Genomic DNA, 15698 nt, shown 5'->3' on the forward strand with positions numbered 1-15698 from the left:
CAGCATCAGGTGAGACCGTACAGCAGAGTGAACTCCCTCTGATCGGTCCGCAGCCGTCAGCATCAGGTGAGACCGTACAGCAGAGTGAACTCCCACTGATCAGTCCGCAGCTGTCAGCATCAAGGTGAGACCGTACACCAGCCGAAAGAATGTGACGTGCTAAAGGTTCAGATGTTGTTAGCATTTTTTAATAATAAAATTATTATTTTTTTATTTTTTGAGACGGAGTCTCGCTCTGTTGCCCAGGCTGGAGTGCAGTGGCACGATCTCTATATCGTGCAGCCTCCACCTCCCGGGTTCAAGCCATTCTTGTGCTTCAGCCTCCCGATTAGCTGGGACTACAGGTGTGTACCACCACACCCAGCTAATTTTATATTTTAATAGAGATAGGGTTGCGCCATATTGGCCAGGCTGGTCTCGAACTCCAGACCTCAAGTGATCCGCCTGCCTCAGCCTCCCAAAGTGCTGGGATTACAGGCATTGAGCCACCGTGCCCATCCATTTTAATAATAAAGTATTTTAAATTAAGCTAGGTACATTGTTCTTTTAGACATAACGCTATTGCACATTTAATAAGCTACAGTAGAGTGTCAGCATGGATTATAGTCACTGGGAAACCAAAAAATTCATGTAATTCTCAGTATCTCCAGGATAGGCCTGCTGAAGACAGTTGGAGTCTGGTTATGATGTGGCTGTTTCTCAGTTGTGTGGTCTGGAAGGCGACAGTGTCCTGATGTAGTGGGGAAGGGGTCTAAGCATGAACTGACTGTCCTCTGCCGCCTCAGTAGCGTTAGTGTACCCCACTCGACATCCAGAGGAGACCCTGAGGCTGGTGCCTGGCCCCTCTGAAAGCAATTTCGGGGCTCAGAAGTGGTGCTGGCCACACCTCCCGAAGCCTGGACAGCCGCTGGACTTTTACTGTTGAGTAATAGGAAAGTTGTTACTAGAACGTCTCACTCCTAAATCTTTAACAGAGTACCTTCTTCATGAGGGTCGTAATTAACTTAGAGCTAGAAAATGTAACTTGGAAAGTTGTTACTGAAATTCTTCACTCGTAGATCTTTAACAGAGTAGCTTCTTCCCGAGGGTCCTAACTAACGTAGAGCTGGAAAATGTAACTGAGCTTAATTAAAGCCATTAAGAGTAAATATTTTACTGAGAACTTAACAGGATTAAAAGGATCGAAGTTTAACTTCCTGAGGAAAGCTGTCTTGTTTGTGTGTAGATCATATGTAAGCGAGTGAGCTGGTATTGCTCATTTCATCTGTCTACTAAGTACGATTTAGAATCCTTGCGGCTTTTGTGTTGTATGTGTAAATGAAGGAAACTGTGTCGGAAAATCGCCCTGCGCTTCACCAGGTTACTTGGGAATGTTGATTTCCTTTATTCAGTAGCTCAGGAAAGCACTGTGAGCAGGTGATGTGGGAGGAGGTCTGTTCAGAGCACCTGCGGTGGTATTGCTGTGTAATGTGTCAGCATTTGAAGAAACAAAGGCAGAAGTGACATCGGTGGTTATCTCGTAGTTAGCATGGGTTGTTACTGTTGGTGTGGTTATCGGGGTGGTTATCCTAGGCGGTCGTTGCAGGTAGGTAGTTATCATGAGTAGTGAGGGTAGCTGTCATCGGTAGTTATGTGGTTATCATAGGTGGTGACTGTTGGCTGGTTATCAGGGGTGGTTATCAGGGACGGGTTGTTGCAGGTAGGTAGCTAGCATGAGTAGTGAGTGTAGCTATCATCGGTGGTTATCATGTAGTTATCGTAGGCTGTTACTGTTAACGTGATTACCCAGGGTGGTGATCTTGAACAGTTGTTGCAGGTAGGTGGTTATCCTAGTAATCATGGGCAGTCGTTAATCACACGCATCGAGGGCATTCCCGCAGCTGAGAAGGCCGCACTTGCTCACTCATACCGCGTGCATGGAAAGTACTTACACAGTGGGTTTTAAATGCCACAGGTAGCGCCTTGCATCAGTTAGGGTCACGTCCTTATTTGGAGGGACAGATGGACATGCAACCTCTGTCCCACGTGGAGGGGCGTGTGCACACTGTCCCCTGTCCCACGTGGAGGGGCGTGTGCACACTGTCCCCTGTCCCACGTGGAGGGGTGTGTGCATACACGTCCTGTGTCCCATGTGGAGGGGAGTGTATACATGTCCTGTGTTCCATGCCCATGTGATGGCGGTGTGTACACCACATGGTCTCTTGTCCATGTGGAGGGGCGTGTACACACGCCTCTGTCCGGCATGTGGATGGGGTGTGTACATCACACATGTCCACTGTGTGGCGCCGGGCGTACACACACACATGTCCTCTGTCGCATGTGGGGAGGCAAACATGTGTGTGTCTTCAGGACACCTGTCTCGGACACGTGTGTCTTCAGGACGCCTGTCTCAGGCACACGGGTTGTGGGGGCTGCTGGGGCTTTTCAGACCTTTTCTCCTGACTGTTGCTGCCATTCTTTTCAGGGCATCATTCACTTCCAGCTGGGCCGGGGTGAGCCCATGTTGCACACGCGCCTGCGTCCGCACTGCAAGGACTTCCTGGAGAAGATCGCCAAGCTGTACGAGCTGCACGTCTTCACCTTCGGCAGCCGGCTGTACGCACACACCATCGCAGGTCAGTCAGCCGCAATTGAAGGGGCCGTGTGAACAGTGGGTTTCTTTCCCGTTTCCGGTTTCTTAAAGATGAAGAAAGAAAAGAAGCTCTCCTGCAACTCAGTTGTGGTCTTAGAGTTGGCCGTTGTGCAGGGGTTGTGAGAGGTAAGGGAATTCTGCCACCGGAGCCGGCGGGTGGGGCTGCAGCCGCCCTGGCCGGGTGCAGTACTGGGTGGGCCGCTTTGAGAGTTTGTCAGGATGACGTGGGCACGTGGAACCTTCTTCTGTGAGCTTACTCTGAAAGACACCTTCTTAATCAGCTCACAGGGACTTCAGGCCAGGCTACCTGTGTGTGCTCGTGCTGGGTGCTCTGACCATCCCCTACCTACACGTGGGTACCCTTAGGATTTAGCGTTTGCTTCTGTCTCCCTGGGTGATAGCATGAGTGCCAGTCTGCACAGCAGGATGAAGCAAGGGGACAGTGCCACGGGACAGTGACTGTCCCATGTGTGCGACACGAGGGGACAGTGCCACAGGATGGAGAATGTCTGTTCCACGTGGACGAAGCGAGGGGACGATGACGTGGGACGGTGACCGTCTGTTCCACGTGGACAAAGCAAGAGGATGACACAGGACAGTGACTGTCCCACATGGACAAAGCAAGGGGACGATGACGTGGAACGGTAACTGACTGTTCCACGTGGACGAAGTGAGAGGATGACGCAAGACAGTGACCGTCTGTCCCACGTAGACAAAGCAAGGAGATGACGCAGGACAGTGACCATCTGTCCCATGTGGACAAGGCAAGGGGACGACGCGGGAAGGTGACCATCTGTCCCACATGGACAAAGCGAGGGGATGATGATGCAGGACGGTGACCATCTGTCCCATGTGGACAAGGCGAGGGGACGACGCGGGACGGTGACCGTCTCTCCCACGTGGACGAAGCAAGGGGATGAGGCGGGACGGTGACCGTCTGTCCCACGTGGATGAAGCGAGGGGACGACGACGCGGGACAGTGACCGTCTGTCCCACGTGGACGAAGCGAGGGGACGACGACGCGGGATGGTAACCGTCTGTCCCACGTGGACGTGGGCCCGAGTGGCAGTGTGGGCTCCTCCATGCCAGCTCCAGAGGTTTAGATTGATCATTTTAAAATTCAAAGGTCTTTCTGGATTGGTCTTAGTCTTCTGTTGTTGGTGGAGAAATGAATTTTGAATCCTCCTTTAATATTTAGTGACTTTCTAGGAAATTTTGATCATGACCCTTAATTCCTATTGTAATTGAAATTCAAAACATTCACTTGTAACATTATGGCTGCTGCTGTATGGCTGCCTGAGATCGATGATGTGAAGACAAGTAATTATGCACAAGGGTGATACTGCTCACGTCCTCAAGCCAGTAAAGAAATAACCTGCTGGCCAGGCACCATGGCTCACGCCTATAATCCCAGCACTTTGGGAGGCCGAGGCAGGCAGATCACGAGGTCAGGAGATCGAGACTATCCTGGCTAACACGGTGAAACCCCGTTTCTACTAAAAATACAAAAAAGTAGCCGGGCGTGTTGGCGGGCGCCTGTAGTCCCAGCTACTCGGGAGGCTGAGGCAGGAGAATGGCATGAACCTGGGAGGCGGAGCTTGCAGTGAGCCGAGCTTGCAGTGAGCCATGATCGCGCCACTGCACTCCAGCCTGGGCGACAGAGCAGACTCTCTCAAAAAAAAAAAAAAGAAAGAACGCCTGCTATGATTGGGGGTTTTACAGCCCCCAAGTCCATGTGTTAAAACCCAGTCCCAAGGCGAGGGTATCAGGAGGGGTGTGGAAGTTGGTGAGGTCATGAGGACTCCATCTTCATGAGTGGAATCAGGGCCCTTACCCACGCGGGTTCTGGGAGCTGCGGGAGGCGCAGCAAGCCAGTGCCCACTGACCTGCAGCCACGTCGCTGGCACCTTGGTCGGACGCCTGCCTCCAGAACTGTGAGGAAGGGACGTCTGTTCCTGAGTCACCCACGCTACGGAGTTTCTTCAGAGCAGCCCAGGCCGACTAAGCTGCCTTAGTCAACTTCCACTGTGTGGAAATAGACCCCCAAATCCCTGTGTGTATTCCAGCCCTGGATTGTGCCTTTGCAGCCAGTACCAGGCACCTCCCAGGGGCCAACCCGTAAGTCACACACACCGCAGTGCCGGTGATGCCCACACAGACCAGACGCCCGAGGGGGCGTCACGTTCACAATAACAAATGTCAGGGAGAGACTAAAAACCAGAGAAGTCTTCCTCACGGTCGTCATATCCATGGCTGTCCCCTATTCTCTGTTTTTTTGTGTGTATAATTTTGCCCGAGTTTGTCTTAATATGTGCACAAGTTTACATACTGTTCTTTTCACATAAGATTTCGTCACCAAGAATTTATCCATCCCTTTGTTATAAATCTTCATCATTTTATGCGAGTTTTTCCCCCTCTATGGACTGGATCCTCTGGGTGAGTTCCTAAAACCCAGATTGTTCAGTGGGGGAGTGGTTCCTGACCCCAGGACTGTGAGGACCGCACGCTGCATGGCCTGCTCCCTGGGAGGTGACGCGTTTGCCTCCTGCCTCCCGCCTTCCACCTCCCACACAGGGTGCTCACCAGCGGGCACAGCCTGGCGACCTGCAAGTCTGATTCCTGAAGGCGGCAGGCAGTCCAGGATGCACCGGTGATTTTTTCTTCTTCTCTTGTCCCATCTTCCGTCCGTGTATCTAGTGCCCATGCAAATGTTTCTTATTTGGGGCATCCTTCTCCAGGTCTCTCAATTTAAAGTTGGGGTTATGTAGGTTGGCTGTTGCACACGTCTTGCAAATCCTTTTCTGAGGGACATCAACGTTTTGTTGGTCAGAGTACACAAGCCCCAGTGAGGATGAGTATGTGGAAGGCTCAGGTCTGTTTAAATGCTTGGCTGGAGGGGATTTGGGCTAAAAACAGAGGGGTCCCAGGTTTTAGCTGGGCCACACCCTTACCTCACACCGACAGGCAGGGCATGGGACACTACAGTCTGATTCCACGTTCATGAGGCCTCGTGTGGTGAAAGATGAAGCAGGTGAAGAAAATGCCATGTTTCTCTATCAGCCTGAAAGCTGGAGGGAGCCTGGTAGCTGCTTGCAAATTCAGCAGAACGTCCGTACTGACATCTGCAGGCCCCTGAGCCGCTTGGACAGCAGAGCAAGGGAGCCTGCTGGTGGGCGTGTGGCCGTGGAGGGCCTCGAGCGTGGGTCCTGCTGCAGGGAGACCCGCTAGGTTTGCTGAGCATCACCAGGCCCTGTCTGGCGCCTTCTGCATTTCGAGCTCTGCTTTCTACGTGAAAGTCCAGTGTTCCAGTGTGTCCAAGGGATGTGGGCCGAAACCAGACGAAGACATCACAAGAAAACTGCAGACCAGTATCCCTTTGAACATGGATGCAGAGATTCTCAACAGAACACGGGCCCTCGAGCCCAGCAAGGCGGGAGGAGGACTGCATCCAGGCCGCAGTTCAGGAAGGCCCAGCTTGGCTTTGTCGTGGCTGGCGGGATCTGTAGAGATGACCTGGGTCAGCTTTTCTACAAGTGAGAAAGTGAGGTCCGGGCTGAAGCCTGAGGTGGCCGAGCTTGCACCTTTGATGCTTTTCTCTTTGAAAGTGACTGTGTTGATAGCATGTGTGCTTTCAGGATGACTAGGACAGAAATGTTAAGTGTTTGGAATGCGTGTCTTTTTTTTTTTTTTTTTTTTTTTTTTGAGATGGAGCCTCGCTCTGTCGCCCAGGCTGGAGTGCAGTGGCGCGACCTTGGCTCACTGCAAGCTCTGCCTCCCGGGTTCCCGCCATTCTCCTGCCTCAGCCTCCCGAGTAGCTGGGACGACAGGCGCCGCCACCACGCCCGGCTAATTTTTTGTATTTTAGTAGAGACGGAGTTTCACCGTGTTAGCCAGGATGGTCTCGATTTCCTGTCCTTGTGATCCGCCCGCCTCGGCCTCCCAAAGTGCTGGGATTACAGGCGTGAGCCACCGCGCCCGGCCCGGGATGCGTGTCTTTTATGTGATTGTAGAGACGCTAATAATTCTATTAACAGACTTTAGATTTAGCGACTTCGTGGCCTCAGTGATCATCTAGAAGTTACGTGTCTTTATACAGTAAGAAACAATTGCGTTTATTTCTCCTTTAAGTCCAAGTATCTTTTTGTTACTGAAATAGTAACAAACCAGTGATATCAGGGAAGGGAAAGCTCCTGGCAGTGCTGCATTGGAAACGTTTGGAGGTGGTGGTGCTTCAGCCAGGAGGCAGGTTCATCTTCCCAGAAGATCTTACGGACCCCGGAGTGCGTTGTGCATTGTGCATAGCGCCACGGGGCTGCAGGGTAACTAAGGTGGTGCACAGAGCAGCTCTTCTGTTTTAACTGTAATGTGCATGTTTCAACCTGTATCGAAAACAGCCAACGTGTTTCTCGCGTTTGTGATCTCAGAGGTGGTGGTACAGAGGTTGAGCCCAGTAGGGATGGGTGCAGGGAATAGTTGATTAAAAGCCAGCGTGAAAACAATAGTGATTGTGTGGAGTGCAGTCAGGGTGCGTTCAAATCCCAGAAGTGGACCCCGTGTGCCACGTGGAGATGTGGAGCCAGGCGCTGTGGGGTGCGTTCAGATCTGGAAGTGGACCCTGGGTGCCATACAGGGGCGTGGAGCCAGGTGTTCCAGTGAGACTTAAGTCTTGGGAGAATGTGGGCTGCGTGGTTGGAGTTTGGGTTCACAGTGCTTCTGAGATGTCTAGTCTACCTCCTTTGCTTCATGCAGCGCTAACGGTTATGCAGGGGACCTGTGTGCCAAGACGAGACCACAGTCCCAGCTCTCGACTCTGGACTGGCTCACTCTTCTGCAATCTAGTCTCCGTTTTGTTCCATGGCACCTGCACGTGTCATGCCAGATAGAGGTTGTGTGTTAATGTGTTCAGTTTTCTTATAATTTCAGCCTCTTGGGAGGGTAATAATTGTGTTGTATTCATTCCTGTACCTTATATTCCTAGCAAAATTCCAAGTAATGTTAAACTCAGTAAATGTTAAATGAAAAAACACTCTTAAACACGTTATCTAGGTGCCATGGAATACCTATCTCTTGAGGTATGTGCAAATTTTTGGCTTCAGCCACTTGTATGATGAGTAGCTGAAACTTTTCCTTGTAAGGCTTCATACTTACCATCACTTTTTCTCTCCAGAATGTTTTAAATGGCCGGTGAAATTAAATTGACATTGAACTTGATGCCTCCAACGTATTTTACCAGTAGAATAAATTACCTGAAAAGTCTGTTTTGTTTTTGTTTAGTACCCTTACTTCCACAAACTGAAATACGTTTACTACATATTCTGTGGTTCTTGTAAATTAGCAAGAGATGACTTATTTTTAAATTATCTTTCTTTAAAATTATGGGCACTTCACTGTAAATTGAAGACTTTGCAAACTTAGGAGGATAACACAGTAGGCTAAAAGTTCAGAAGATAAATTTATAGATCAGGAAACCCAGAGCAGAGGTAATACCAAGAAACCTCCGCCTGATTTCTTGATTGTGACGGTGGTGCCTCCTGAAGTGCAGAAGGGGTGTTTGCAGATAGCATGGTTTTGCCGTCTTTAAAGAGTCAAAGCAGAGCATCAAGCATGTAAAGCTCTTTAGAAAATTACTTTTAAAAAATTAAAGTAGACTTGTCATTAACAGATGTCATGTAAAGTACAAGTGTCAAACGGAGCCCAAGCAGACTCTTCGCTGTGGAAGCACCTTCTGCACGAGCTGCAGCGTGGTGTCGCGATGTCCTTCCTTCCCAGTCTCCTCTGTCAGGCAGGCTTCCTCGATGTTGCCTAAATTACCAGCGTGAAAACGTGTGTAATAGTGAGGAGTAACTGACCTTTCTGTGTATTTCTACAACACAGCGTGTGAGTTTGTGTGATTCTACTAAAGTAACTTGGGAGAAGCAAGCTTGCTTGGTAACCTTTTCTCCACTAACCATGACAGATGAGAGCAGGGCCGCCCGCCCGGGGTTAGGAAAGACCGTATCTGAGGTGACGCAGAGTAGTTTCAGTTCAGCGTCCAGATTCCATCACGCGAAGAACCACATGCAGAGTGTTTTGAGATTGAACGGTGACTTACCTGTTTGACTTATGAAGTGCCTTCCGTGATTGTCGTGTCCGTCTGGTTTAGACAGGCACTTCAGTAGGATATTACAAATTTTCCATGTTAATAGAATTATCAACACTTACAGACATGATTTGTGTTTGACAAATAAGTTCACCGTAAGAGAAAAGAAGCCCTACATGAGCCCTGTCTGACACGAAAAGGGATGGAGTGTTTGGTGCCAATTCATCATGTTTTGTGTCTGCCACTGTAAAATAACATTCAAGGCTTTACCACACGCTGTGTGACCTAAACGTGTCTCAGGCATGTAATCTTTGTCCTGTTTTCTTTTCCAAGGCTTTTTAGACCCCGAGAAGAAGCTTTTTTCTCATCGAATATTATCCAGGGATGAATGCATCGACCCGTTTTCTAAAACGGGAAACCTTAGGTATGTACCTGGCCATGCTCCTCACAAAGACCTCTTGCTGTTCGTTTCCCATTTCAAAAATCGCATCTTGAGATTTAGAGTAGTATTTCTTTCTCTATTTCTTTTCTTTTTCTTTTTTTTTTGGAGACGGAGTCTCGCTCTGTTACCCAGGGTGGAGTGCAGTGGTGCGATCTCAGCTGACTGCAAGCTCCGCCTCCCAGGTTCATGCTATTCTCCTGCCTCAGCCTGCTGACTTAGCTGGGACTACAGGTGCCTGCCACCTTGCCCAGCTGATTTTTTTTTTTTTTTTTTTTTTTATTTTTAGTACAGACGGGGTTTCACTGTGTTAGCCAGGGTGGTCTCTATCTCCTGACCTCATGATCCTCCCACCTCAGCCTCCCAAAGTGCTGGGATTACAGGCGTGAGCCATCGCACCTGGCCTAAAGCAGTATTTCTGTATTGATGTTTTTTAGGAATTTAATGTCCCCTCTCCAGTTTTCCTTGGTAGCCTCAGAGTACTTAGAAAGTTCCTTTCTAACCTGTACTCCCACTGTCTCCCAGGTTGCCTGAGCCCCTGGTGCTTGTGCAGGGCCCCCAGTCCAGGCTCTGCCCCGTCCAAACAGCCCTTCCCTGAAACCACCCTCGAGCTGGGCTTTTGTGTCTGTGGAGGCGGGGACTGTCATCCTCTCAGCCTCATCTCTGTCAGACGGCACTGATTCGAAGTCAGCGCGCCGCCTGACATCGTGCATCTGTTTGCTTAACCAACCCTGGCATATGTGATCATTCTAGTCCCTTTAGCTCCAGGTTTTCATTCCTATGCGAAGACTTGTGGTTGGAGAGGCAGGAGGCAGGTGTGCGTCCCCACGGTAGGCCAGCTTTTGCCTCTGAGGATCCAGGGAATGCCCAGGGCTCCTGGGGAACTCAGGGACTGGACTTTTGGGCCCAGAACCCAGGAGGGCAGGTGTAGGGATGGGATGGCATCAGGGAGGTGGCAGCCGAAAGGACTCGAGTGGGCAGAGGAATGTTGATAACCCCACCCCACGCACAAGTTCAGCAGCTCTGTGGGGCCCCTTTTTTAGGGGCAGTTCTTGACATCAGCATCAGCATCTGAGGTTTATAATTTTCTTAGGAGCTTGTGTTAATCCTACTAATAATTTATAAAATTCTAAGCCACATGACTTTTGCCCATCTTTTTGCTTTTTGCCATTTCTTCCTTTCCATGAGCTCCAGAGCCGCCTCCTGTCAGCTCCTCTGAGCCTTTTTGACAGGGCGGCCCCTCCCTGCCCCTGCGTAGAGACGTTTTTATATCCTTCTATATTCTTTGACGTTTCTTGCCCACTCTGTACGAGGAGTTTCCCTGTTTCCACCCGGAAGTCCGTCCCTGCCGGTGCAGCGCGTCCAGTGTGGCTTGTTCTCCCGAGGAGCCCTAGTGGTCGTAGCTTCAGCTGCAGCCGCTTCCTGGCTCACGGTGGCCGCCCGCCTCCCAGTGCTTCGGTTTTTACGTTTAGGGAGTCCACGCAGACTGTGAGGCCTGTGCAAGCTGATGTTAACCAAGAAGAGAATCTGAAAGTATTTACTTCAGAAACCTCCTTTTTGCTAGTTAGCGCCAGAGTGAGCAGATTAATCAGGGCAGAAGAGAATGAGAGGTGCTGTTAGTGATGTGTTAAGGGGAAAAGTCACCTGAAGGCAGAATGATAGGATCGAATGGGGACACGCCCAGGATAGGCCCTAGTGGCGGGCACTGTGGTTTGCATGGAGGTAGCTGTAGGTCCACTTAGAAATTCTGCATTGGCAATAGGTCTGGTTTTTGTTTTTTTTTTTTTTTTTGGGGGGACGGTCTAACTCTGTTGCCCAGGCCTAAGTGCAGTAGTGTGGTCTCAGCTCCCCACAGCCTTGACTTCCTGGGCTCAAGCTATCCTCCCACTTCAGCCTTCTGAGTAGCTGGGTCTACAGGTGCACACCACCACACCTGGCTAACTTTCGTATTTTTTGCAGAGACAGGGTCTTACTGTGTGGCTCAGGCTGGTCTCAGACTCCGAGGCTCAAGCGGCCCTCCCAAAGCGCTGGAATTCCAGGCATGAGCCACACAGCCCATCCCGGTCTGTTTTCAGAGTCAGCAAATTCTGGCCTTTAGGCTACCCAGCCTTGTTTGTACATGAAGTTTTATTGGAACATGGCCATGCCCACGCGGTCAGAGTTGGGTTTCATCCCTGTGGCCCTTCATGCCTGAAGGGGTGACTCTGGCGCTTTAAGAAAGAGTTTGCGAACTCCGGCTTGCAGGAGAATCAGAAGCAGTGGAGAAGATGTTACTGAGGTTTAAATGTGACCCAAACAGAAAGGGCTTCGGGGCGGGTGGTGTCAGTTTCTGATTAACCCGCTGTCTGCTGGTTACATGTGGGTTAGAATCTTAAACTCTTTTAATTATTATTTTGTGTGAATTATGCATTTTCACTTGTAGAAATCTCTTTCCTTGTGGAGACTCAATGGTTTGCATTATTGATGATCGAGAAGATGTCTGGAAGTTTGCCCCCAATCTGATAACTGTGAAGAAATACGTGTACTTCCAGGGCACAGGTGACATGAATGCGCCCCCTGGGTCCCGAGACTCTCAGACGAGAAGGAAAGGTGGGTAACCTCCTTCCTGATTCTCCAGAATTACATTTGCTTATCGTTTAGCTCTTCTTATTTCTTATCTCTATTTTGACTGCTATAAATTCAAGATACGCTTTGTTTTTTTATTTGTGTTTCAATAGAGGTTATTGGATTTATTTATATAGTACTGAAAAACAGGATATTATGTCATTTCGATTTGGGCTTTAAAAAAAATGGCCCTCACTTAAGCGTTTTCCCAGTTGAATAAAAACTAAAGGATGCTGTTTAACCTAACATGTGAATAACTCCTCTCATCCCAGTTTTCCTTAAACGTACCCCTGGGCCTTGGGCCATGGCATTCTGTAGAGAGAGCGAATGTGGGGGCAGTGGCTGCGGGGAAGAACCGTTCCCGGAGTGCAGTGTTCAGGCCTGGCACTGGCTGGGGCCCCGAGAGCAGTGTGGTTTAACCTGTCAGGCAGGCATGCAGCTGACGTCCACCCTATGAAAACTTAAGTGTTTTTGACCTTTAGTTTTTAAAAATACATATTTTGAGGCATATATTTACTGCTCTAGTCACTAAAATGGAACTTGGAGGTTAAAACCAGAAGAGGGTGGAACTGGGGTCATTCCTGTAGAAGGTAGAGACTTTCACCAGATGGGTGGGGTCAGCGTGGAGTTGCTGACTTCCTCCAGACCGGGGCTTGGGAAACTGTGGCCACGGTGGCGCCAGGTCTGCAGCCTGGAAACCTCCAGTCGTTCTTATAGATGGAGGATCCTTCCTCCCCCAGATCCAAAGCTTTTTGAGTGCCCACATGGTGCTTAAAGGAAATACTCATTGGAGCATTTTGGATTTTTCAGATTTGGGATGTTCACGTGGTAAGTTTAACGCAAATACTCCAAACTCAGAAAAACATTCAGTGTCCAAAACATCTGTGGTCCCATGCACTTCGGGTAAGGGGTGCTCACCCCGTCCGGCTCTTCACAGCAAGGTTGCCAAGGCCTGGTCTAGAGGGTGGCCGGAGTTCACAGCCATGAAGAAGGGTGCTCCTTTAACTTGGAACGTTGTTTAATGTTTAATGCTGAATAGCGGTAACTTTTCCTTTTGCATGCATATTTAGTAAATCATTCTTCTCGAGGCACCGAGATCTCAGAGCAAGCTCCACCCGTGAGAGAGCCCGAGGGGGGAATGCAGGCCCCTGGAGTGGAGCCCAGCAATGGCCTGGAGAAGCCAGCTCAGGAGCTGAATGGCAGTGAGGCTGCCGCCCTACAGGACTTGCCCCGCCCCGGGAAACTGGACGAGAGGGACACCTGGCCCCCTGCCCAGGCCCCCACCAGCAGCGGAGAGCTGGCAGGCACTCCTGAGCCCCAAGGATCCTGTGCGCAGGGTGGCCGGGCAGCACCAGGACAGCAGCTTGCCCAGGGTGCCACGGGCACTGACCTAGACTTCGACTTATCCAGCGATAGCGAGAGCAGCGAGTCCGAGGGCACGAAGTCTTCCTCCTCCGCCTCTGACGGCGAAAGTGAGGGGAAGAGAAGCCAGCAGAAGCCAAAGGCCGCCCCAGAGGGAGCCGGGGCGCTGGCACAGGGCAGTTCCCTGGAGCCGGGGCGGCCTGCAGCACTGAGTCTCCCCGGAGAGGCTGAGCCTGGCACGCATGCCCCAGACAAGGGGCCCGAGCTGGGTGGGCAGGAGGAGGGCGAGCGGGACGGCCTCTGTGGCCTGGGCAATGGCTGTGCCGACAGGAAGGAGGCGGAGACCGAGTCACAGAACAGCGAGCTGTCGGGTGTCACCGCGGGCGAGTCCCTGGACCAGAGTGTGGAGGAGGAGGAGGAGGAGGAGGAGGACACGGACGAGGATGACCACCTCATCTACCTGGAGGAGATCCTGGTGCGTGTGCACACCGACTACTACGCCAAGTACGACCGCTTCCTCAACAAGGAGATCGAGGAGGCGCCGGACATCCGCAAGATCGTGCCGGAACTCAAGAGCAAGGTGCTGGCCGATGTGGCCATAATTTTCAGTGGACTGCACCCGACAAACTTCCCGATAGAGAAGACGCGGGAGCATTACCACGCCACGGCGCTGGGAGCAAAGATCCTCACTCGGCTGGTGCTGAGCCCGGACGCCCCTGACAGGGCCACGCACCTGATCGCTGCGCGGGCTGGTAAGTGCTGCCTCCCTGTGCCCTGGGCATGGTCAGGCCCGCCGTCTCCTTGCAGGCACTCCTTAGAGCTGGCGTTGCTGTTTATCTCACATTCAACTTTTAGAAACATTTCCCAGAATCACCGTCTTTTAAGAATAGATCATGACGTTGGGTGAAATTCGAGTTCAGGCACGTTCATCCTTTCAGACCACAGTCATCGCGCACACTGTTGGGTGGTGTGAGTTACTCATGTGCGGTGTAGAAAGTTCAGCCTTCTCCCTGGAGTAAGCCATGGCTGGATTAGAGAACAGGGAATCAGTGATGGGGTGTAGTGAAGAAACTCAAGGCAGGAACAGATGCGAGGCCCTCAGTTTGCAGGTAAAAGGTGACAAACCCTCTGAGTTAGAAAACTAAGTGCAAAGTTTCAGCTGAAACGTGCGTAGAAGGACACGTTGTGGCTGGGAGGGAGAGCGGAGGACAGGCCAGCTGTCTCCTGATGGTGAAACCTGTCCCAGACAGGGCAGGCTGCTCTGACATGTTGAAATGTCTGCCGAATAAAACAGAACCTTTCAGCGATAGGTGAATCTTGAAGGAAGACTTGGCATCCCAGTGCTTAAAAACCCAAATATCTCATTATTCTGGTTATTCTGTGAAAATGCTCCCGTAAGCACCTGGGTTTTCCCCGAATGAAGATTACCTGAATCACTTCAGGTCTGCTCCTCCAATTGCGCTTCCTGTCCTGGCGGCATTTCCTGAGAGGGTTTGTCAGTGCGTGGCCCCGCCTCCAGGGCTCAGGATAGCCTTGTGGGGTGCACTCATCCCTGTCCACGCACGCTCCCTGGCAGCAAGTGTGGTCTTATTTGAGGCCACGCCTCTAGTCCGTGTCACGTGGTGTTGGACATGCATGTGCTCAGTAAAGCATTTGAATCAAGGGGAAATGGAAGGTTCCATCTCAGTGTGAAGTAGCCAGGTGCTGGCTGCAGGGCAGAGGCAGGCGTTCCGTGGAGCCCAGTGAAACCCTTGATCCCAAGAGAAAGCCAAGCCCTGGCCTCCCATGGGCAATCAGGCCTTTCTCTCCTGAGCATGGAGCCGGGCCAGGCCACGGTCCTCCGTGGCTCCTCAGGTGCCCGTCTGCCCTGCCCCGCGTCTGCCCAGCTCCTGATCCTTCTCTCCTGTGCATGGAGCCGGGCCAGACTGGGGTCCTCCTGAGCCCCTCGGGTGCCCATCTGCCCTGGCTCTTCTCTCCTGAGCATGGAGGTGGGGCAGGCTGGGGTCCTCCTTGGCCCCTCAGGTGCCCGTTTGCCCTGCCCTGTGTCTGCCCAGCTCCTGACCCTTCTTTCGCTTTCCTTCCTTCCCCCCGAATTGTGCTCACGTTTCTTTTTCTTCTGTGTTTGTGGCCTCACTGTTGACGGGCCTTCCTGAACACATGCTCATGTCACCCGCTGTGCCCAGCTCCTCGTCTGAGATCCACCACTTCCCCCCATGGCTGCTTACCCCTGGCTTGGGAGATGGGAACCTGCAGTGGGCAGCCCTGGTGGGGTGCAGCTGAGTGAGGGCCCTGGGCTCTGGTGGGGTGCAGCCAGGTGAGGCCCTTGGTGGGATACAGCTGGGTGAGGGCCCCGGGCCCTGGTGATTACAGCCGGGTGAGGGCCCCGAGCCCTGGTGGGGTGCAGTCGGGTGAGGGCCCTGAGCCCTGGTGGGGTACAGTTGGGTGAGGGCCCTGGTGGGGTGCAGCCGGGTGAGGGCCCCGGGCCCTGGTGATTACAGCCGGGTGAGGGCCCCGAGCCCTGGTGGGGTGCAGTCGGGTGAGGGCCCTGAGCCCTGGTGGGGTGCAGCCGGGTGTGGGCCCTG

At 51.8% G+C, this 15698-nt stretch overlaps 1 protein-coding gene across 1 annotated transcript in view; it reads left to right on the forward strand.

The window, feature by feature from the left end:
- CTDP1 (CTD phosphatase subunit 1) overlaps positions 1-14312 on the forward strand; it is a 41445-nt gene extending 27133 nt beyond the window's left edge. The window contains exons 8-11 of the mRNA XM_017866092.1: positions 2465-2615; positions 9045-9135; positions 11573-11739; positions 12825-14312. Coding sequence (XP_017721581.1) covers positions 2465-2615; positions 9045-9135; positions 11573-11739; positions 12825-14023 — 1608 coding nt within the window. The 3' untranslated portion in view covers positions 14024-14312. The remainder of the gene's footprint in view (positions 1-2464; positions 2616-9044; positions 9136-11572; positions 11740-12824) is intronic.
- Positions 14313-15698: the final 1386 nt, after the last annotated feature.

Source organism: Rhinopithecus bieti, unplaced genomic scaffold (assembly GCF_001698545.2).
Source record: "Rhinopithecus bieti isolate Rb0 unplaced genomic scaffold, ASM169854v2 scaffold_84002, whole genome shotgun sequence".
Classification (NCBI taxonomy): Eukaryota; Metazoa; Chordata; class Mammalia; order Primates; family Cercopithecidae; genus Rhinopithecus; species Rhinopithecus bieti.